Source organism: Montipora capricornis, chromosome 7 (assembly GCF_036669925.1).
Source record: "Montipora capricornis isolate CH-2021 chromosome 7, ASM3666992v2, whole genome shotgun sequence".
Classification (NCBI taxonomy): domain Eukaryota; kingdom Metazoa; phylum Cnidaria; class Anthozoa; order Scleractinia; family Acroporidae; genus Montipora; species Montipora capricornis.
In genome coordinates this window covers 28585791-28610454 of record NC_090889.1, presented here as the reverse complement: position 1 = coordinate 28610454, position 24664 = coordinate 28585791, and the positions used below count along the sequence as shown (strand labels likewise).

General features: G+C 36.1%; 1 protein-coding gene across 1 annotated transcript in view; it reads left to right on the top strand.

Moving 5' to 3' along the window:
• Positions 1 to 24287, top strand: part of LOC138056781 (exportin-T-like) — a 36111-nt gene extending 11824 nt beyond the window's left edge. The window contains exons 10-38 of the mRNA XM_068902672.1: positions 1199 to 1278; positions 1579 to 1656; positions 2252 to 2330; positions 3271 to 3309; positions 3992 to 4054; positions 4662 to 4733; positions 5952 to 6004; positions 7167 to 7242; positions 7394 to 7453; positions 7661 to 7711; positions 8552 to 8620; positions 8777 to 8871; positions 8950 to 9016; positions 9131 to 9169; positions 9882 to 9938; positions 10053 to 10121; positions 10307 to 10380; positions 11410 to 11479; positions 12984 to 13145; positions 13947 to 14003; positions 15207 to 15302; positions 16646 to 16739; positions 17521 to 17588; positions 18237 to 18285; positions 18993 to 19111; positions 19755 to 19802; positions 19930 to 20001; positions 20610 to 20666; positions 22106 to 24287. Coding sequence (XP_068758773.1) covers positions 1199 to 1278; positions 1579 to 1656; positions 2252 to 2330; positions 3271 to 3309; positions 3992 to 4054; positions 4662 to 4733; positions 5952 to 6004; positions 7167 to 7242; positions 7394 to 7453; positions 7661 to 7711; positions 8552 to 8620; positions 8777 to 8871; positions 8950 to 9016; positions 9131 to 9169; positions 9882 to 9938; positions 10053 to 10121; positions 10307 to 10380; positions 11410 to 11479; positions 12984 to 13145; positions 13947 to 14003; positions 15207 to 15302; positions 16646 to 16739; positions 17521 to 17588; positions 18237 to 18285; positions 18993 to 19111; positions 19755 to 19802; positions 19930 to 20001; positions 20610 to 20666; positions 22106 to 22132 — 2040 coding nt within the window. The 3' untranslated portion in view covers positions 22133 to 24287. The remainder of the gene's footprint in view (positions 1 to 1198; positions 1279 to 1578; positions 1657 to 2251; positions 2331 to 3270; positions 3310 to 3991; positions 4055 to 4661; positions 4734 to 5951; positions 6005 to 7166; positions 7243 to 7393; positions 7454 to 7660; positions 7712 to 8551; positions 8621 to 8776; positions 8872 to 8949; positions 9017 to 9130; positions 9170 to 9881; positions 9939 to 10052; positions 10122 to 10306; positions 10381 to 11409; positions 11480 to 12983; positions 13146 to 13946; positions 14004 to 15206; positions 15303 to 16645; positions 16740 to 17520; positions 17589 to 18236; positions 18286 to 18992; positions 19112 to 19754; positions 19803 to 19929; positions 20002 to 20609; positions 20667 to 22105) is intronic.
• The last annotated feature ends 377 nt before the right edge of the window (positions 24288 to 24664 follow it).

Here is a 24664-nt window from a genome sequence, read left to right as displayed (position 1 = left end):
AAGTTACCTGTGGGACGTTTTTTAAAGTTACCCACACACTAATCGAGAAGAGTGAGGGATGAAGTTCCCTGTGTTGTGGCTGTCCTTTGTTAGTGTGGGTGGGGTACGTAGCAGGTCCACATCAGCTGAGTAGCTGCCAAAACTTCAACCTAGCTGCTAAAACAAATAAATAACAAACAAACTTTTGTGTCTGATTAGCTCAGGCCATGACTCCACTTCAAATCACGTTCACCCCAAAATGCAGACTGCAGACAGTGCAGACCGTGCAGACCGTGCAGACCAGGGGTAAAATATGGCATTACCCTCACTATTATTGAGAGCTAACCGTAAACAGGCTAACCTGAATGTTATTTAGGCCTAATTTGGCTAACTGAATGTTATTTGGGCCTCATTCAGGCTAACAGAATTTTCACTTTTACAGATGGTCTGCACAGTCTGCAGTCCGCGTTTTTCAGTGTCCCTTCAAATCATGTGATGTAAATCTGAGCTAAAGCACCCTTAGCTCCCACAGACTTTCTCAATGATTGTGTAAATGGTCAAAAGTATGGCATAATGCTGTTTTTATGTAAAAGTTTTAAACAAAATTCTCCTTTTCACACACAACTGGGGGCCAAGGAAGCTGACCACACAGCAACCACACAGCCTGACCTTAATTGACACAATCAAACTGTAATAAATACATAATATGTAGATGAAAAAATCATGAAAGGAAAGGAAAGGAAAGGAAAGGAAAGGAACTTTATTTAAGTGTCAAGTTGTTCTGGTACTAGAGCACTAATTGGGGACACTGTTAACTGAAATTAACAAATAGCAATGAATGGATGTGAATGTGATAAAGAAGCTACAAAGCTGCACTGAAAAGACTCACGAGGGGTGGGTGGGTGGTAGGGTCAGGTCAGGAAATGATGGATGGCAAAAAGCAAACTGAGGCACCAACACACCATGTGACCTGAAGACCTGTCACACACTGGAGCCCGCTCCAGTCTCCTAGCTGTGTGTGAGAAAAACGTTTCCCACTTTTTTCGTTCCTCAGCCAGTGGAAAAACTCTCATCTAAATTGCCCGGAACTTCATAAGACCTTGACTGCTGGAATGGGACCTACGGCACTAACCCTGCTTGCAATTATCATAGGCTCTTTAGTGAGAAGTTGTTCTTGATGAAATCATTTTCGGAATTAATTTTTGTCTTGTATGTGCAGGATGAAGATGCAGACTTCATGGCAAAGCTTGCCAAACTGATTAGTACAGCGGGAACTCAGCTTCTGAATAGCTACAGCAAGTATGAGACAATTCTGTAATCGGTATAATTTTACCTATATGCTTTCAATTTGCTTGATGAAATGCATGTACCATTCAGGCTCCAGACGAGCAAATTATTGCATTGTTCGGAACAAGTCTTAATCACTCACTGTCCCCAATAACCCTTTGACGTCCAAACCGGCTGAAACCTGCCAGACTTAGTGTTTTACTCTGTCTAATGCCAGACGATTTTACTCGTCAATACAAAACCCCTGGGAGTCAAAGGGTCAATTAAACAGAAAAAAACATCATGTAAGTTGTTCTGACTCTTTATTTTCAGGCTGTATAAATCAGGGGATACTGAAAATGCAGCCAAATGTTTGCAAGCAGCAGAGGACAAACTACAGTATATGTTTCGGTGAGTAGTAAAGTTGTCTTCAGTTCTTGCAAGGTTACAGGTCAGTTGGTCCTTGACTTTCCAGGGAGTGAAACAGCAACCGAGACAATACATCAATTCTAATCCTTAAACCAACCAACAACCAAGGGGGCCAACTTTGAAATAGTATAAATGCTGAGGCCCTTTTATTAAGGCAATACATAGAGGATATTACAGGGTGGCAAGAAGACATGAATTTTATGTTTGAATGGCAAGAACAATATCTCAGGAGTGAGCACACTCAAACATAAAATTCATATCTTTGAGCTAAATGTCTTTTTATTATGAATGGACAATAAATATATATGGTAGAGATTGAAAAGCAGGCTTAAAACAAACAAAAAAAAGGTGGGGAAGAAGGTGGGAATTGTGACGTTGTTGCTCAATATGGCCACTTATAACAAAAATACACCGCTGGGTTCCTGATTGGAATGGTTGTATTGATTCTAATGCATGTGTTTTAGTTCCTGGTAAAAAACCTCTCATCTACATGATAAAGTACACTACCAACCTCTTCTGGTACTAGAAATAATACTAATTATTATTAATGATTGTTCCTGTAATGATTTTGCTTTAGATTCTTAGACCATGAGGATGATGATGTTTCACAAAATGCTTCTGGTTTTGCATATACTTACCTAACTGTATTGAAACAGGTGAGGAAAGACAATGATTAGCTTTGTTACTACGAAAACCACTGATATGTGGAATGGGCCCAAATTATTGAGTCACTGCTCCACCCACTTACGCTTGTAAATAGTTCAAATTCCTGAGACGTGTTGTGTTCGATGCCACTTTTCAAGCCAGTGAACCTTTCTTACCACCCTACTAGCAGAGCCTTTCTTTTGCTTGCTGGATTTTGGCGTTCTCGAGAAAGACTCTGGATGAATCGAGTGAGATCTTTATTGAATAATGTGCTGCATGTTGCCAGGATACAGTGTCGAACCCAAGCCTAATATGCCAGATCTCGCCGCCATCTTGGTTTTTCATGGTACAGCAGGCTCAATTACAACCATCGGTTTTGTCACTAAATGGACGCTCGCACTGGAAAAACCGGTTTGACGAGAGAAAACAAGATTGACTAGTCCAGAAGTTCGGGCTGCGGCGGCTTCAAAGAGTTGACGCAATTCGGGCAGAGCCTCCTTTTCTCCTCCTCAGTAAAGAAAAAGACAAAAGTTGGCTCTGCTCACAGGGTGCTTTCTTCCACACGAAGTAACAGCAAGTCCATGGTTTCACTTGCAATTTCTTTGCTGGACAAGAACAATTTAATCCATTTTCTGCCGGGACTCTTGATTTTGAAACATATCTTTCTATTGTTGTGGTTGTTTCGGTACACCTGCACCTGACTAGCCTGGTATCTCAGTCAGTAGAGCAATGGAGATCTAATCTGGAGGTTGTGGGTTTGATTCCCACCCAGGTCAGAGTTTTTTCTCTGTCCGTCCAGGGTGACGTGCAAAAAGTAGTTCCTGATGCTGTTGATCAGCAAGGTTCTTCATCCACCCATCACATTTACAGGAGTGCAAGGCCTCACTTAAAATTCTGTGCCGTTGCATACAACAGTATTTATGATTGATTTGATGTCTTATTTTCTTTTAGATAACAAACCAAAGTGAACATCACAAAACAAATCTGAGAGTGAGTTGATATGTATTTATACTGATTACATCATCAAGTTGTTAGTGAGGCTCAGTGAGCAATAGAATGTTATCTTTGTCTCTAGCTAATAGGTTAATTGGACCTACTGGCCTCAATTTTAGCACCAACCCTGCTTTCAATACTGAGCGCAATTTAGGTTTTTGTGGGTACTGCACTTATTTTATAGTTCAATAGCCATTATTTCATCTGGTTTGCAAGGGAGCCAAGAGTGAGTGAGTGTGAGATTGTTAAAAAAAATATGCCAGCAGGGCGTGCATAAGTCAAGAACATAACAAGTGTACCAGCTTATTGAGATATGTGAATTCCAAACCTGCTTCCACTGCTACTTATTGCAGGCAAAATTCCCTGCCGGTTCAATTTTCGATTTACATGTAACAGGAAAGTTGCTTGTAAATATTCAATTTGGTGCTTGTGTATGAATGTGGCATGGCTTAACCCATTGACTCCCAGGGGTTCCCCATTGACGAGTAAAATCGTCTGGCGTTAGACAGAGTAAAATACGAAGTCTGGTCGGTTTAGGCCGGTTTGGGTGTCAAAGGATTAATCTACTGTTACAGTAGGATAGTGTGCATGCTTCAGTTGCTTGCTTTAAACCATTGCTCATCTTACAAGCACTATTAATAAAATAATTACCCGAAATTTTTTTTTAAATATTTGCTAGGGAATGCTACATGTGGTTATAAAGAAGATGAAGTATGATGACTCATACAATTTTGACCGTGAGGTGGGTTACTCCTTTATCCATTTGAAAGAAGTGATTTCATCAAATAAAGGATGTATGTTAATGAAACAAAATGTAAACTATGAAATCAGCAAAGATTCCCTTTTATAAAAAAATAATTAGGATAGTATGTGCACTCTCATTGGTCAATAGCTGTGTTTAGATGAGATTATGGAGACACGGCTGTGACATCACATGAATTTTGATTGGCTGTGTTGTCAGACATGCATTTTGATTGGCTGGTAGGACACAAGAAAACCAGCATTTTCCTTCCTTTTTAAATTATCTTTGAAAAATATTTTATAAAAGCAACAGAGGACTTTTATCCTTGTGTCCATAGCCTCGTCTAAACACTCAGGGGAGTTGGGAGAATTCTCGACAGTTATACAAACCCGAGACACATAACTGTCTTGAATTCTCCCAACTCCCCCTTGTGTTTAGATTAGGTTATGGAAGCACAGAAAACGTCCTCTATTGGTTGAAATAGTGATACTTTTATGCATTATTTATCTGTGCTGCTGTGACCATAGCAGCCACCTCAATCTTTATCTTTGGTTCCTTGATTTTCTCCCCATCTTTAGTTCGTTAATATTCTCAATAATTCTTTCAGGGAGAAGACGAAGTTATGTTTATTGAGTTCAGAAAGGAAATGAAGATTTTGTTTGACAACATTGCTCAATTGGTAAAGAAGAATGCTATACTATCTTTATTGTTAACTGTCACACAGCATTCCTTTATGTCTAATACTTTAAAGTGCCCCTGTGATGAAAATCACTTCCTTTTTTTCTTCAAATTTTGAAAGTGTGTTTGCTACATGTAAATGCATGACTAGCAAAATTTTGAGCATTGACTTTTATCCAGAAGCCTTTTACTGTGAGTGTAAGTTTTGGATTTCATGGTCCGCCATGATGTCAAAGGCTCACTAGCTTAAATTTCAGTGTGTGAATTTAGCTTATTATATAAGCAAAATGCAAGTTTAAAAGTCTGAAAGCCCGTACACACCATTGCATTCTTAATCTAGTGAGCCTTTGACATCAAGTTTTCCTCGATTGAGCTCTCTCAAGATCTTAAAATTAGTAATAGCGGACCATTAGATAGGAGTTAACATAAACAGGTGTCTTTTTGAACTCAAGGTTTAAAACTTTGATTGCTCTGTGTTAATTAAGTTAACGTAGTTTTGAAATCCAAAGAAAAATGAGAAATGATCTTTTGGTCACAGTGGCACTTCAACAACTGCAATGCCAGTGTAGGTTGGGAGCCTGAGGTTAATCTAGTAGGTTCCTAAATTGACAACTACAATTGTGGACAAAGCTCTTAAGAAAATTACCCTTCCAAACACTTTTAGTTGTAAACAAACACATGACCATATTTCAACCCCCCCCCCCCACACACACACACACACACACACACACACCCCACACTCCCAACTCAATGTTGTTTTCTTGGGGTCACGAACAGTTTCCTGGAAATCAACACTTTCCAAATCAATATTGGGTAGGGGTAGAGGGGATGGGAGAATAGACAACTGTTGTGGAATTCGCAAGGGAGAAAATTAATAGTGAACAAGAGCTTTTTGTCAGTTTGTGTACGGTTTTGTTAATGAGTTTTGTCTCTTGATTGTAACTCCTTGATAGCTCCTACTAGTAACTTGCAAATCCTTAAATGATAATGATGATGATAATAATAATAATAATAATAATAATAATAATAAAATAAAATAATAATAATAATAATAATAATAATAATAATAATAACAAAATAAAAGCAGCAATGATACCTGACATATGTTTCTGTAGCTTATTGTAACTAAGCTGCATTTTCTTGCATTGATTTTTGATAGGTACAGCTTACAGGATGTGTTGTTAACAGTGAGTCAGCTGTTTTGTCTTTCTTTTTACAGGACCCTAACTTGGCATTGGTTACTGTTCATGATATTTTGAGTTTGACCTTAGGGTGAGTAAGCAGTTTAATTACATGTACACTTATTCCAAAACTAGTGTCATGGCTTACAGTAAAAATCATACATACATATACATGTATATGCACATCTTATATTTATTCATTGCTTGTAGTTTAAGGGGAGCAGTGTTGACTTCAATTTGTTTGAGGTCTGATTCAAGATGATGACAATGATGATGATGGAAATCTCAATGCTCTTGCAATATTGAATAATAATTTATTGTAATGTAAATACTAAAAATACAATATTACATCCTAATTGATTAGAACTCTTAGGGCGCATTTTTTAATTCACAATTTTGGAATAAGAATGGCCAGAATGTAAAATGTGCTGGTTTTTCTATTCTGCATTCCTACAGTACTCTGGAATGGACAGAGCGCCATTCCATCCTTTCTGCTCCCAGGGGCAGAATGAAGAGAATGTTGCGCGAATGAAAATCCAAGATGACTGACGGCGAGATGAGCGCTGCCGATTTGAATACGTCTCTACCTGAGAAAAAATCAGGTTACACTTTTGGACGCAATGAAACAGTCCTTCTAATTTCATTGTACCAAAAGTACAAAGTTTTTTTCAGTGATGTTTCTTACAAGAAATAGGCCGCCATATTTGTTACGCAATGTTAATTTACTCGTTCCAGGACCGCGCATCTCGTCAGGCGTTTTTTTATGCAGACAATCTGAATTATTCCTATCATTCCGTACCAACCATTCTTATTCCAGAATTGTGAATTAAAAAACGAGCCCTAAGAGTTTTAATCAATTAGCATGTAATCTTGTATGTACATTGCAAGAGCATTGAGATTTCCATCGTCATCCTTGTCGTCATATTGAATCTGATAATCAGACCTCAAACAAATTGAAGTCAACACTGCTAAGTACAGTAATCTACTTTTTCTCTCTCACAAAAAAACCCCATAACATTTCCTTTGATATGCTTTGATTACCGGTAGTAGATTTTCATTCTTTTGAATTAATTTTAGAGATCTACGTTTATAATTTGTACTCAGCTTTATATGGACTTGGGAAGTGGTTGTTGTGGTTACTAAAAAAATTTCTAGCAAGCTAGGCTAAAAGCAAAAGAGGCTCTGTATAAAGTAAATCTAAGCCTTTTTAAAGATCTCAAGAATAATAAGCTTTAATCATCTTTATTCTATAGAAATTTAAAGGGAGCTAAGTTTATGGATGTGGAGATGGCAGTGCGGGCTCTCTATATGCTTGGGGAAGCTATGTCTGTAAGTTATAACACTACGTTGTATGCTGTTTGTTTGGCATGATTGCTACTCCTAATATTATTTGTACCATGAGTTACCCCTTTGTTTTTGAGCTTTTATTGATAGGAGTAGAATGAAAATTCTAAAAGGTTGTTTCCTTCCTGTTTTACAGACTCAGCAGTTATATTCTGATACTTCAAAGTTTGCCATGCTTCAGCAAATGATGACTTTGGTAAGTGTTAATGAGGATTTGGTAAGTTTTGGCTTGGAAGAAAAAAAATACAGCTGTTATTCATAGTTCTTGATCACAAATTTTCAAACAATATAAATCCTAGTTGTCATGTCCTGATTTTTGACTCACAGATTGGGACAATTATGATGACAATTTTTGTTCCATTCATTGTACTTACGGTCTGAACATTTTTTTGTTTCCCAATAGTTGGTTACAAGTGATGTTTCCTTTTACAGACATTCCTCAGTGGCTCAAATGGTATTAAATATAATTATGAAACTTTTAAGTTTCTCTACTTAATTGAATTAATTTTTGTCTCATTTATTGTTACAGTATAATAAATTATGTTAGGCCAAAATACAAGGTATCAAGCATTTTGCACATTCACCAGGTGAAAACACTTGGCCATTTGTATTTACCAACATATATAGTCAATAACAACACAGACGAAAAACATTCAAATGCCCTTTATTTGATTGGATAAACGAAATGATGAGTGGCAAGTGATGACAAGCTAAATTCGCAGGCTTTGCCTCGTGTTGAAAACAGTTTCTTTGAACATTGAAAAACTCCCATTCTGTCTGTATTTGCTCTGTTTTAAACCGGTCAAACCGAGACACTACAGTGTATTATCACCTCATATTTTGCTCATTCTTTTGACCAATTTGATTAAATGGCGTAATAGTGAAAGAATAAAAGATGTTATTAACCCTTTAAGGACATGAATCCAGCCAGTCACAGTTGAGAGGGATTGGAACCCAGCACAATTTTGGTGTAATTCAAAGGCCACTTATTTTTAATCTGGGTGCAAAACCACTTAAGAGCTCCTTGGTGTTACATGTATAAATAGAGAGAGTATTAACCCAAGTATTAAACATGGATTAGTTGTAACCTTGTGTTGGAATTACGTTAAGTCCTGCAGCTGACTGTGGTAGTGATCCGGCCAGAATGTAAGTCGAAGGGTTGAGGATTTTTCTGAGCATGCCACGATCATGGGATCATTTCACTCAATCATTTACTACGCAACAAAAACATGCCATCTCTTTAACTACATTGCATCAAAAAACAACATTATTGTTGCTTGCTTTGTTTCACCAGTTCTTTGAAACAGTGGTTAGATATGACAGGTTCTTTGCCAGCCAGTCTCAGCATATCCCGACAGCACTGGTAAGAAATGAACTGTAATTTTTACATATGTGACAATAGCAAACTTTGATTCAATCCTGGCAGTGTTATTTACAAATTCGAAAACTTTGTTTCCATTGCATCAATGTATTTGGTATTACAGGGTAAGCCTGACGTGTGCTCTCGTATTCTTTTTAGATGGCTTTTCTAGATGAAAGAGGCCTTCGCAACCCTAACTGTACAGTGAGAAGCAGATGTGCCTACCTATGTTCAAGATTCATAAAATCTCACAAGTAAGTTGATTTAAATTTCATATCTCGACTACCTTTGGTGAAGTCTAACATATATATATTTCAATACCTCATTCTCAGGGCCAACGTGACCAATTACGCTTGTGATGTATTAAAGAGGCTTCAAGCCCTCCTGGTCATTTCTTCTGTAAGTAAGGGTACATGGCCATGACTTCAACGAGCGCATGATTCTTTTAATTTGCTGTGGAATGCCCATCAACACACTTCATGTACTGAATAATTATTTTTCATTTCTTTTTAGGACAACGGTTACCAACATCTTCTTTCTGCCGATGATCAGGTATTCAGCTTTCCATTTTCTTGTTTCATAGCATTCGTGTAAATTTGATATGCCTGTTATTCAATTCATATAAGTTTATTGGACATAATTTGCCCAGGACACCTAATTGCTTTAAGGGAAAAGGACAGATTACACCACTCACCAAAGCCAACAGCTTAATAGCATCACCACCTAATGCAGAGATTATCTTAGCACAGGAAGAGTTTCAGCACAAAATGACAATAATAATAATATTATTATTTGGTCTCACTTCACTCAAACCTGAGACTTCCAACTGAGCTAATTGTTTTTTACTTTTGATTTGTTTGTGTATTTTTATGATTAGTAAGTGACAGAGGTAAAAATTAGAAGTGAGTAAAGGGCATGACTTAAAAACTGAATCAAATGTTTGGATTTCAGACTGACTTCTGGTTAAGAAACTATCGTTGAATCAAAGGAGTCTCTTAGTACCATTTCTGTTAGGTCCATGAGACAAAACCTGGATGTACATGTACTGTATTAATTATGTAAACAGTGTGGACATCTCAGTTTTGTTAAAACCTGTTTTAGTGTAATGTTTATTAAGTAGCTCACGTTGTCCTACTGTGTCATTTTTTTCTTCCAAGTTGTGTGCCAAAGAGAGGTGCATGGCCTTTTAATGACACCTGCTGCACAAGCCTTGTTGTTTCTTTTTGTTATATGTGGGTGATTGGTTGTTATTTTTTTATCACAGTTGTTCTTATATGAAAGTGCAGGGATATTGATTGTTGCCAGTGGTGCAGTTGCAGAGGTGATTCAAGTCTATTCTTACTTTGACTACTGCATAAAAAGTCAATATTTTTGTCATGCAGTGACATCTTTGAGTACTGATGATTGAATATGAGTTTGGCACTTTTATCTCCAGAAACAGTTGTTGTACATGCAAGATTTGCTGTCACCAGTCATTGCCAAGTTTGATGCTCTTGTTACAAAGGTGAAAGACATCTCTTACTTAATCAAGTCTTGTTGCAAATTCTTTGATTAAACATTCAGGTTGTCAAAATGTTAAAGACAATATTATAATGACAACCCTTTTTCCCCTCATTAGGCTTGCAGAAGTGCTTTCTTTGTATGATTTCTGGAATGGAATGAAAACAGTAATTTGTTGTTCTTTTGCAGATTCTTTCTGGATTTGATGATTCTTCATCTGCAGCTCAAGCACAGCAGCTGTATCATCTTGTAGCTTATGCCAGGTATTTTAAGAATTTATCACTTTGGCTAAGCTACAGTACTGTTTAAAGTAAATTTCCAGCCTTGGGTGAGATGTGATATATGTATGTGTTGGATGCTTCCAAAACATTGTTGGAAACTTCAGGAGGCATGTAACATTAAAATGTGCAAGTGCACAGGCATGATGCTCTTGTGATCTGATCTCTCAAGACCTCATCATTTGTTGTCATATGCTGCAAAAGTTCCCTGTTTGTTTTTGTTGTTTTTCAACACATCACTTAAGGAGGCTCGAAAGGTTTTTTGTGTTCCTTATTGTTTGTGAAACAATGAAAGATATTTCATAGCGTAGGCAAACTATAACTATGATGGCATATCAGTTACCATGGCAACACGCCAGGTCCACAAAAAGGCCCTCTAAATTTCAGTTTTTGAAAATTAGTTGGTGACCTACTGTTTTTATTTCTTTGGTGAAAATCTCCCTAAATTCTTTAACTTGTTGGAGAGTCTGACAAAAAGTTATCTCTAGTAGTCGAATTTAACAGAAAATTGTACTAGATAGCTTTCCCTGAAACTTTTTTATTTGAAGTGCCATCGTGAATGATACATGCATGCAAAATAGCAAGATAGGTCACCCAGCAAAATTTCGAGATAAAGACAATTTTTCTCGTAGGTTTTATTCCGGTTCAGGTGATTTTACGCAGTATTTTCACTTCCGGTGTTTGGCGTGCTAGTTTTGATAGAAATTTGATTCATTCAGCTGACGCGTGTTTCTTAGTTATGGCGTGTGTACATGTACAGCTGTAGGCTATGCACAAGTGCAGCTAAAAACCCTTTTCAGCTTCCTTGAGAGACATTCCTCCTCATTAATTGTTATCTGTCCATTTAGGTAAATTCTGAGAATTGATAATACTGGTTGATCTTGATGCTTACATCCTTCTGTTACGTTAATATAATTATTTCTTTTCAGAGAAGGTGGCTGAAATTCAGTCTATTAAAATATGGAAGTTGCTGTATCTTAAATCTCAATTCCAGCTGATTGTTTTAACTTTCAGTCGTGCCAGCAAAGCATTCCCCAATCATCAGTCGTTGAAGGACAGTGGGTGTGCACCATGTTTTACAGAGGTATTATTCACTTCATGTTCATGGTGTTTTTCTTACCAAATTAAAATAAAGTGAAATTTCCTTTCTGTAGAGAATAACATGATAATGTCCAGAAATGCATTTATAGATTGTTTTCACTCACGTGATCAGTAACCTTGTTTTTCCACCGAAACAAAGGAAAACATTTGCATGATAATGGAGTTTAATTCCTACACCAACCTGGCCACTGTTCTATTGTTTAGATACACCATTGTGGCCACCGTGACGTCACGTGAAAATGCTCAATAGACCGAATCAGCTATCTAAGTCTTGTACTCAATTCAAATCTCCCAGGTTAAGATTCTTTATGTGTTGTATTTACATTTATAATGCATCATATACATGTAATTCATCTTTAAGTGATATGGAAATACCTGGAACAATAAATGTTATTCCCAAAGGGTTTCAATTGGGTACATCATCGAGTTACTGATTTGGTCTATTACGAGCATGTTGATTTTGTTCACCATCACATTATGTTTGCATTTGTTTGAAACCCAATTCTCCTTTTTTTTTACTTCAACTTTACTTGTGTCTAGAAGTATAGCCAGTAGTAGAAAGTTTAAGCAATGACAGGGATGATGAAAATACCTTTGGCAGAAAACAGTGCAGTATACACTGTAGGTTTAATGTGCAAGGACATTGGCTCTGCACGGCTAGCATGTGCGTTCCACATTTTGGAACATTTCTTTGCTGATCTCGTCCTGACAATAACAATCAAGTCTGAGAAAATATGGGAAGGACATGAGTTCTTGGTTTGATTTCTACTGCTCACTCAGGCTTGGCTCACTTCCCTGAGTACAGGCTCATTTCCCAAAACAGTGGTTGATAATCGAGCCTGCATGAGTTCCTGATAATACATTTTTAATCATCTATGCAAACCTCCACACAGTTCATACCAGGAAAGTGTGTACCACTTTTTGTGCTGAATTTTGACTGAGCACCCCTTTAAATGCCTGGATCAAGACAGACAGTGTGGGGCAAAGTAACTTCTTATCTAAGGAAACAATAATATTAATACGTAACAGTTAACCCATCGACTCCTGAACTGCGGCCCATTGACGAGTAGGTCTTACTCCTAGGAGTCAGTGGGTTAGAGATCTACGCCTTGAAGTGGCTGTGTATGGAATCTGCATCACAATGTTCTATTATTATTATTTCAAAGCAACATGTACTGTTTAGCAGAGTTTTATTGGATCTTGTGGAAGCGTTGAACTTTACACTTGAACTTGATCTGAATTAAATTGAACTTGATGTGGTCTACAATATTCCTTGTGTCTATTTTAAGCAAATTAATCATGGCATTACTGATACTTATTTTTAGGATTCTAGAACTTTCCATGATCTGTCACTTATAAATATACATCAGCACAATCTAGAACTTTCCAGGAAAACAACAATAATTAGGTAACGTTTTATGGAACATTCCAGAACTCTTCAGAACATGTACTCTCTGTCACAATCAAGGTGTCTTTTTATCTTGCAGGCATTACCCATTTTCTTGAAAGCTCTCACTATCCCAATACACAGGGACACCATCCACTCTGGTGTACGGCAGTACCTTCACAGGATGATTGTGTGCCTGGGAGATGGTGTACTACCATTTATACCAATGGCAGTTTCTCATCTTTTAGTGGAAGACTGTTCAGTAAGTAGTGTTTAATATTTCCAAACCGTACATGTTGGTATCATTAAAGCCAGGAATTTGTAGATCAATGCAATACAATCCTCATATGCCTGGATATTTTAAACTATACTTACATGTACTCAACATTTTTTAGTTTTTATGTCCATAGAAGGCATTGATTATTTTTGCAAAAGAAAGTATTATTCCAAATGAAGTAGTTAAAAACAAAATTAATTTGAATCAGAAAAATTTGAAAGGCTTGTAAAGGAACTTTATTTAAGTTCTCTCGTTCTCTCTCGGAGCAAAGTAGAGAACCAACAAAGTTGACCCACATATGACGCCAAGTCTGGGAATCAAACCCTGGTCACATTGGTGGGAGGTGGGTGCTCTCCCCACTTCGCCATCCCTGCATAAAGTCAACACTAATTTATTAGTTTCTTTTGTTTGTTTCATCCTGCATTTTTATTAATGCATGGGTTGAATAAACTTGTGCCTGTTTAGTCAAGATTTTTCTCAGTATGTTCTTGGTTGTACAACAGGGGAATACAACCAAGTCATTGTATGAAGTGAAGCACATGAATTTGCAGTGTCCAACTTCCTTCACACTTTTATGTGTGACCTTGCTGTCAGTTTGATGGGTTAAATGTTGTAATCTCTTTAGACAAATTTAAATGTTACAGGTGCACTAACTATCTTTGCAAAGTCCGTGGGCTTTCATCTTGACCTTGAAAGCATATTTGTCTTTTCTGGAGAAGTGAAATGTTGGCTTTTGTTTTGCAATGACATTTTTGAAGTTCAAATAGGATTATTTTATCCCCACAGGCAAGAGATATCCAGGAATTTATTCCCCTTATTAATCAAATAATTACAAGATTTAAGGTTAGTTTGTGCAGTATGATTTTAAAACTAGTTATAACCATAAGTGAGGTCGTTACAGCAAAATCTCAAACTGAGGCCTTGCAGTATTGACTGAGCAGTAGCAAGATCAATACAGCTAGGCCGAAATTTGAGATTTTGCTGTGACGACCGAATCGTTAAAGTTAATATTTAAGTTGTTTATTATACACCCTTTTACCTCTACCTGGCCCTCACTGACAAGTAAAATTATCTGGCCTTAGATGGAGCAAAATCTAGAAGACCCTAAGTTGGGAAAGGGCTAAAGGGTACATACTTTGGAGTGGACTTTTTCTCTGGCCCAAGAAAGTCAACTCTTAGTTGCCTAATAATGCAAACGTCCCCGAATTAGGTTTAAGGAATTTTTTTGCCTATATATGGACTAATAATATTGCTTGTAACAAGCAATTTCGCAGTAAAGTTTGACCTTGTTTTCAAAACTTCAGCTTTGTATGTCACCAAAATTCAACTAATAATTTAACAAGGACCATCTTTAACTTTTCACTATGACCTCAAATTTTCTTCCCCACAATAATTCATTTATTAGTTATTGGCAAAGTGCTGGCATTTCATGAGTCCAATATGCGTAAGACGAGTGAAATTGTCTGGCATTAGACAGTGTCACTCTTACGAGGGAAAGGTTTAATAGTATGAACAAGAGGCTATGGGTAGCTTACACTTTGTTTGAAGAACTTTGATCTGATTGCCTTAAAATTCACAGAATTTCAATGATTTTTTATGAATATTTAATACTTTTTCTTAACAACACCAGGACAATAATTATTATGAAATGTTCATGCGATGACCAGATATTGCATTTTGTGCAATGAAAACACGAAAACTCGTTTCCGGTCACGCAGACAATTCTTCAATACACATTTCCCTATTACTTTGTTGCATAGTGGTCCATAGTTTAGCGTTCATTTCGGTTGCCTTTGAATGAGGAGATACCGAGGTTGAATCCTACGTAGCCTGTCTTCTTTAAGAAAAAGAAATCTTACACATGTGCAACCACAGTGCAACCCTCCCTCCCCCCCAAAAGTCGATTCCTACACTTTGTTCTTCAAACAAAGTAATTAAATACTTTAATAATAGTTAAAGTATTCACTTGTTTGTTGGACCCCATTAATTATTAATGGTGTCCAACAAACCAGTACTAATAGTGTTTTGTGGTCTTTCCTTATGCAGCAGCAAATTGGTCCTTTCTTGAGAGATGTTTTCATGGCTATTGTGAATTGTATCTTCAGTGTCCTTGGCAAACTGGCTGAAATAAAGAACGAAGAGGTACACCCATTAACTCCTGAGTTGCTCCCCCCCACCCCTTTCCTCCATTGACGAATAAAATCACTTGGCATTAGACAGAGTTAGATCGAGTCTCACTCATAGAAATCAAGAGGTTACTCTCATAAAATGCTCAAGTTTTTATAGCCATAATAGAAAGATAGAAAGTTCAGAAGCCTACCTTTTCCTTATTGCAAGCAACATTTTTGGGGGGTGAAAAGGGTGGGGGAGGGGGGAGCAGCATATGGAGAAATTTGGACATTTTTTTTTGGGGGTCCTAAATTTGTTAGGTGAGATACACATGCGTTAATTCTGTCAATCAAAATCAATCAATAAATTTATGGGATGTCAATGCATGGGATGAGGTTGCCCTTGGTATCTGAGTCAGAGGCTGTTATAAAAAATTCATGACAAAAATATCAATAAAATGAGAGAATATAAGAATATAAAATATGAAAGAGTATAAAATTATAGATCATATGAATTATAATTATACACACAAAGCCAAATACTGTACATACTAGTACTGTGTCATCTCTCAATGATGGTAATAAAGAAAATCCATCCCTAGGCATGGAACTTGTCTTAGATCTCCCATGAAACTTTATACACTGTTGTAACATGTCAAGGAGATGATAAAAATGTAATAAAAAAGGGGGGGTCACCTTGCTCATTTCCATGGTACGACTTTGACGAATATGGCTATTTGAGCTACTTTCCTTGACAAATTGCTGCGCACCCCCAATTTTGGACAAATCTAGCTCAATTTCCTAAATGTAATCCACTCAAGTACGTACCTGACAAGTTTATTTGAATGCCTTTGTGAGTACTTAACACTCCAAAATGGATTTAACTTAAGTGTGGACTGTTTGACTCGTAATGGCTTCTTCCGCACAATTTTATGAAATTGCCAAAAACCGGCCATAGATTTTTTCTGATTTTTCCACTACTGCATGAAGACACCATTCTTGGCAAATATATGAAATAACAAATGTGGGTCACCGAACTCGTTCAGGAGAAAATAGCCATTCCTTGATGGATTACGCTTGACGTCAATGAAAATCTGCCATTTTATCAATGTGCCCGCTCTACTGCACACGCCAGTGACATAAAAAAACTATGCGCAGTTATGCAAAACCAGGGAATCACCTTAAGATTGACATTGATCACATTTGAAGCTATTGTAGCCTTGAAAACATTAAGTCTTTAAGTTCTTGTAAAATTCACTTAAATTAGGTAATATCATTATTTGATACTCGTGTTGGTAGTTGGTTCCATAGATGTGTAACATTACACATTTCCATAGATCTGTAACCTTGTACTATTAAGTCATTAATGTTTTCTAGGCGACCAGAGACAAGGAAACTTTGAGGCGCAGTTACTTCCTGTTTGTTGCTGCTGTTGTGACGAATGATGTCACTATAGTGCTAACCTCTCTAAGTGAGTTTCTATTTCAAGTTAATTTTGGAGGATGAATCTAAATTTACATTTGCCTAACTTTAAACAAATAGAATACTGTGAATAACCCTGCTACATGTAATTGCTGTCTGCTTATTTTCCAAGGAGTATGTACAATGTTTTGGTGGTCTAAGGAGGAACAATACTTGTATAATCAACCCAGGGATTGATATAATTGACAGAATTGCATTAAAAAGTTCTGCATGCATCCTGGCCTTTTTAAGATTCATTAAAAGTTTCCTATGTTTTTTTTTATGGGCACAATTCTATAATGTATACCAAATTTTGAATCCTTCAGCTCTAATTGTACCATATACATGTATTAGGGTTTTCATGGCTTTCAGAAATGAATATTTAAATCTTGCACAACTGCAAAATAATGATCACCTGTTGAATTTTCTGTAGCCTTTTGAAAATGAAAACTAGAGAAGTATGCAATGCTCATTTCCTCAGAACTTACCAGGGAAAGAAAATTTCAATTTACAACTTTGTGACATATTCAAAACAGAGGTTTCAGTAATTTAAAAGTGTTTGATGATGGGAGCCGAGTTGATCATCTGTTTGCTTCACGTGTCCCACTTTCCAAATTCATGGGGGTGGGGAGGCTCAGTAGATATAATAATATTATAGTAATATTATTTTATTATGTTGGATTTTATTAGACTTGGAATGAATTTTCCTTGGATAGGATTTGGTTGAGAAAACAGGAAACCCTAAATTTTCAGTGCCGGGTGTTCTTCATGATTTTTGTTCTATTATGCAGACCACCAGGATCTACGTCAAGTGCTGATGACTTTAATTCAAGGCGCAGTTGAATTTCCAGATCCTGTGGTAATGATGATTTACTGAAGTTGTATTTGTAATGGTGACTTAATTGATGATACATGGAGATACACAGAAAAATTAAATGATTCTATTTGGATTTTAGCCTTCGTCAACTTACAACAAGTATTTCTTCTGATACTCCACTGTTGAGATATTGTATTGTAGACTCGTATTAAGAGCTGCATGGGTGCCTTCTTAACTAGGTTTGGAAGATGATTATTATTTAATATGTTATATCTCACTCTCAGGAGTTACTGGTTAAGCCGCACTATTATTCTCCAAACTGGAATAGTGGCAAATTATGTAGGACTTGAATGTACTATACTTTTGCAAACAGGGATAATTTTGTCACTTGAGTTTTTCAGCATGTTATGTTTGACTTGAATTCGTTTCTTTTCATGTTTTTTTTTTTGTATTTTATTTCTTAATTTTTTGCTATGATGAATTTTACCAAAAAAGTGTACATCGATCTTCATCAACTAGATACAAATACACCCTCTCCACAAGGCTTAAATGTGTGTTACTTTATACTTTAGTTGCTCATTGTTGTAAAGACTCATACCAAGAATGCCCATGGTAAATTTCACATGCTTATTGTCAGATATTAAGTACTAATTTGTTTCCACATTCATGGCCTTGCTGGTTTTCCCTCAGGCACAGAAGATTTCTTTCAATATACTTCGCAAACTGGTTGAACTCTGGGGTGAGTGTAAATAGTTCTTCCAGTAAAATACAATTTGCCAGTTATGCTGTGTAATACATGTATTTTCTACATGTATCTCAATTAAGCTAGACAAGACTACTTGGAGAGAGGTGCAGGAAAGGACAAAGATCCCAGTAATAAAACTGGTGGGAGTTAGAGTAGAAATTTTCCACAATTAAAAGGCAACCTACCAGTGGTCAGAAAAATTGGTAAAAGTTTTGTTTAATGGTTCGGTGCTGCACTCCATTAACAGAGCATGGGTCTTCTTCCATAATGCAGCATATGGTTCAGTGATAAACTCATCATGTTAGTGAAAAATAGAAAAGAGGAGTGCATATGAAGTCATTCCTTTTTTTCTGAACAAATTGCAGTGGGAAACCTTATTGCCATCAAGGCAATTAAAGCAGAGAAATTTTTTGGTCCCACATATAATTATTGGATATTATTGATTTTTTTCGTGCAAAATAATTAAATTAATCAAGTAAAGCTATGATCCTTGCACTTATGGATGCAATTATTGCTAAAATTGCGTCCATAACTGCGAGGATCATATCTTTACTTGATTTCATATCCGCAATCAAATATATGATTCATTACATATGTCAGTACTGTTTGTCCATTAATGAAATTAGCATTGTGAATAAATTGTGGTCAAAAGAGAAAAGAAATAAGACCTCCTTTGTTTTTATTGTTTTTATTGGATATAGGAGGAAATGATAATGGATTAAATGGATTTGGAGAATTTATCTATGAGAATATTGTCCCAGCTACATTCATGGCTCCTATGAGGTCAACATTTGATTTTACTGATGCTCAAACAATCTTGGTAGGTCTACCTTAATAATATTATTACTATTATTAACATTCAGCCTCAGAGGGAATAAATTAAAAAGGGTTTGTGAAGTAAGTTAAAGATATTTTGTTTAGGTTTTGTTTAGGTTTGGCTGTTTGGTTTAGTTAATGTCCTTTGTGTTCCTGAATTACTCTTTATTGTTTTTGTTTAGTAGAGTTTTAGTAATGTTGTGTATGATTTGAAATGCTTCTTTGGCTTCTAGTTGTTGTGAAAGCACATAATTGATACTATCCGTATAATGGGTTTATGAAAACATTTTCATCGTCATTATTGCCATAATAAGTATTATTGCATCATTTAAGTAAAAAGGTAATAGTTTAAAGTTAAAAGGAAAACTTGAACTAATCATGTCGGATATAAGAGGCTTACTGTAATATTCCATGTTTTTTGCTTCATCAGTTTTGATCCAGTCATTGATGCACTTAATTAATTTTGGGGGTGTATAGTCTTGGCAGTTTGAAAGAATTAATGAGCATTATTTTAGAGTTTTACACATGAAACATTCTGTGATCAAATCATTTGGTATTTAATTTCGTTAATATCACGAGAATTATTAACAAAACATGATATTTTGGTTTTTTTTTTTTCTTGTCATTTTCTTTCTTAAACCTGACAGGCATTACAAGAGATTGTATGGACACAAAAAACAATTCTTCAAAAGCAGGTAAGATGGCAGTTTGTGCTGAAAAGACAATGTTTATTACTCCAAAGTTTTTCTGTGACATGTACGTACTTCAATGATTCAGTGGACATATGATCAAACATGTCTCAATTTTCATTTCTGTTTTCAGGGAGGGGAATTTATAAACTTCATACAAAATACATATTTGCCAACGCTACAGCTGACTCCACAAGCCATCCAGGTGAACAAGAAAGAGTTTCATGTCATATTTTGAATATTTGGGCTTTCAGAGTTCTAGGACTTTGGGTATTAGAGATAATGAGGTAGTCCTTGTAAAAAAAAACCAGAAAATTAATTCAAAGCACATTTGTTTGGTATGGGGACATTTTGGTCCTTATCATTGGAAAAACCTTGTCTTACCTTTTCACCTTAAATTAGCTACAACTGAAATGACATGCAGGCTGAAAAATTACAGATGGACAGCTTTTTGGGTGGGTTTCCAGCCCTTAACACTGTAGTGCTCTGTTTGAAGGATAAATTTAGACTAACTGAATGGAATGACTTAACTCATTGACCCCTAAGGCACCTTACAATGCCTCCAGTTGATGGATAAAATTGTCTAGCATTATACAGAGGATTGGAGCGCAGGCTCAAGCCAGGTTAACTTATTGTAAGAATAAATAACCTGGGAGCTCTTCTTTTAGGCTTGGCGAAATCTATATATTACATCAACTCACAAAAATAACCTCTCAGATTGCAGTGGTTACTTCACTCTACTGGAAAACTGAGACTCGGTATAAATTGTTTGCAAGTATAGCTTGTGATGAGAAGTTTGGTTATTTTTTACAGGAATACACAAATGCATTACAGCATGCAGATATAAAAACTTTCAAGACTTATGCGAAGGTAGGAACATAGATTCACTGTGGATGCATAAGATATCATAAATTATTATCGTTTATGCGTTGGTAAACAAGTGGTGTGACAGGGTTTTCACTGGTTTCTCTCTTTCCCTTAAATGAGCTGCCATGCAAGCTGTTAGTCACTTTAAAGTGCCCATGAAGTAAAAAAATATCTTTTGCTTATTTTAAAGACCTTTCAAAATGATGAAGAATGGTGTTTTGTATTTTAGAATATCTTCTCTTGTTTCTGAGATATTCAAAGTTATTGATGACACCACAAACTGTACAAATGACTGTAGTAAATCCCAAAATTGAGAGTATCTTTGCAAGTATTGGAGAAATGATATTCAAACTTGGCACCAGTAATTTACATGTACATTAGACAAGGTACAAAGTGACACTTACTAGGATATTGTTATGGCAACACCCTCTTTTTCAGCCGCTCTCTAATGAACTGAATACCTCGGATTTTGAACAGATCAGTACAGGCAGATGGTCAGACTTGAAACACATGTTCTACCCATAATGCTTTACATCTACATATAAACTTACCGAGAGTGAATGTGTCTTATTACAACAAACGACAAAATTAATCCTGCGTCAAATAAACCCAGCAGCAAAAATGGTTGCCATGGCAACATCATAAGAGGGTATCATTCTATTCCAAAATAGAAAACACCATTCTTCGTCGTTTTGAAAGGTCTTTAAAGTAAGCAAAATAGATTTTTTACTTCATAGGCACTTTTAAAATACGTTGAATGTGTTAAGTAGTATTTTAGCTGGTATCCTTCTCTAGAATAAAGGTTCCTCAAATTGGAGCAATATCAGGGTTTTGTATTAAACATAACAAGAATTTCAACTAGTGGGCAGATATTTCTCTGATATTGATGACAAAATAATGAACATTCTCTAATAACTGTGGGATCCTGTCCATCCCTAGAAATTTGCAAATTAACGCAAACGTTCTGCATTTGATAAATGATAATTAAATAAGTGTTCAAACCTCTGTTTTACTGTCAGGATGTGTAATTCCTAAACTAAGTTATTTGCCTTACGACTAATTAGCTACATAGAGGCTGCATAAGTGATGACATAGTTAACGAAATTGCAGGCGGTCGTTTGTCGCAAGTTAGTGAAAGGCATGGGTTGATGGACCTGAGATGAAACCACAGACTACTTTGCTTTCCAGTTTTGAAAGGGCTATGATTATTGTATGGCAATTACACAGTTATTTATCACAGGATCAAACACAGGCCTTTCATTAGCTAGTGGTCGACAGACTATTGATTGCTAGTGTTGTCAAGTTTGTTACTTTAAAAGGGTAAAATTATGTTTGCTCCAAGAGATTGATCTTGGCAACAAAAAGCATTTGAGATTGAGAGAATTTGTGGTTTCTTTCCTCTGTTAACATACAGCTCCTTCTTTTGTCTTCTATTTCCTCAGGCTTTCTTCACAAATATGCGTTCATGACAAAGGGATCCCTTCACATTGAAAGGAAGGAAAAGAAGTTGTATTAAAATTCTTTGGAAGGTTTAAAGCATAGAATGACTGTGGTTGGAATTGGGTTGATAACACACCCATCAAAAAAGGAAAAGGGTTCCATGGTTCAAGCTACATGTACATCAAGCAGAATGCAGAATCTTCATAAGAGACTGGTGCCACTTGGTATGACCAGGATAAAATAAGGCAAAGGGTGTTTTGTTCAATGTAATTAAATCAACCATTTTGCACCAAAAACAATAATAATATCAGTATTTTACTCTCAGTGTTCCGGCTATGATTTAAGTTGTTAAGTGGAGCATCATTTTCCTGGAGTGTCACTGGAGTTGTCAAGCTCTTGTGAGATGAAAATAAGCAGTGCTAAAGCACAGATCACTGATTTATCTGAGAAATTTATTATACTGTAGATAACAAACAAGCTGAAGGGTATTGCCCACTAGGGAGCTTAAGCAAGCAGCGGCAACAAGAACATCATCTCAGAATATAAATTTGTGTTATTTTAATCGCTTTGTGACTATTTCAACCTTTTCTATATGACAAGTGTGTGGTAGTTCCTCAAAAATGACACTGGTCGGAATGGCACATAATTTAGGGGAGAAAATGAAAATTTATCCTCAAGTGTTGACATTCTTCAAAAAAAAACCTCAAATACGGCTCTTTCACATTGTTTTTTTGCTGACGATGGCAAACAAATGGACAAAAGTGAAAAATGCAAGTGCAGGGCGTGCAAAGCTGTTATTTTTGCCCTCTAAATATGCAAATTTGTGACTTTGTCATTGCAGTCGCCATTGTTCTTGCTTAACCCTTCCACCCCCGTGGGGTTACCCATTGACGAGTAAAATCGTCTGGCGTTAGACAGAGTAAAATCTATAAGTGGCACTCTTGGGAGTGAAAGGGTTAAGAAAGGATAATTTCTTTGCACATTTAGTGATATTGACCCAATGCAAAAATGGCCGCCAACAAATTATTCTTTTGTCTTTGTGTTAATTAGCCTCTTTTTACAGCCCAAATTCTTTCAATTTTAAGCATGTGAACGAGGCTAGTTGGGCTAATTAACACAAAGACAAAAGAATAATTTGTTGGCAGCCATTTTTGCATTCGGTCAATAAAAGTAATAATTATCGAGAAAGAATTATTGACTTCTTGATCAGATGAAGAGAGAGAATTATTCTAAAAACAGCAATAAAAATAAAAGGTTTTTAAAGTATTTTCTTTTATCAGAACTTGCCCTCATTAAATTTGTTATTTTTTGTCTTGCCATTAACGTATTGGTGCTTAACATGTCCATTTTCTTCCTCTTCCCAAATAAATACTGTGGAATATGGTTCCAGTTTGCTTTAGGAAAATTCTCTTTGCTGCTTGTCAAGCAGTGGTACGATTTGCACATACATTTTATTTTTTCAGTATTTCTTTACAAAATGTAGTGTCACAGCTTTTGAACTCCTGAAATGTTCAGATACATAATTTTGTGATTTCATTTAATATATTTTTTTCACAGATCTTGTTACTGTTTAGATGTATTTCAGGCTGAAAAACAAAATGGGCAAATAGATGAATAGATTTTATTCTTGTAGTACTCAGTTTTCTTTGCTTGCCCCTTTTGTTTGGTTAGTCCAGACAAACAGAGAGCCTGATTATGCAAAAATGAATAAAATAATATTATTGTTTTTGAAGTGTTCACATGGTAGCAAGGTAGGATGGACAAATTCAAGAAGAAAAGAATACAACCAGTACTGCTTTTTCTGACAATAAATTATTATTTCCATAAGGTCGCAATAGTAGCAAGTATGATAAATACAGTTGTAAAAACCGGCAACTTTTTAAACATGTCTTTTAAAAAAGTTGTCTGTTTCCTACAGAAATTATTTCCTGTCATTCTTTTAAGGTCTTTGGTTATTCTTGAGCTCTTAGAGCTTTCCCTTTTAAAGCACAACCTGTACATCAGGGATATATTTAATAGTCTTGTTCACAGCTTAGCTTTCTTTGAAGGGGCACCTGAGCTGTTGTTTCACGTCAGTGACGCTGATTAAATTAATCTTGGAACTATCTTTCTCAGATGTTAAATTTCAAAGTATGGTCACCTGTTTAAGTTCCGAGTGGTAATAAAGGACAAATTTCACTAAAACAAGTGTTCCAATTTCTACATTAGAGAATTCCACTTTTAACGAGTGGATCTTTTCAGATACTTATGAGAAAGATGTGAGAGGCTTCCTCAGATCTGAAATAATTACTGGTAATGTTCACAAAACAGAAGAACAACCAATAGAACAACATATATGCAGCCCATTTTAGGGATGACCTTTTCCCTTTTTTCCACTTAGAAAGTCTGTCTAACGTACTTGAATGCTTCTCTTGGTTTTCCTCAATTTCGGTTTTTTTAAGGTCACCTTTAATAGGTTTTCTTCAGTTCATCTTTGATTTGATAAACATACTACTTGGATATTTCTTTAGGTTAACCCACTTAGTTGTTTATTTACGTGACTCTTGCTTCCCTTAGTTTCA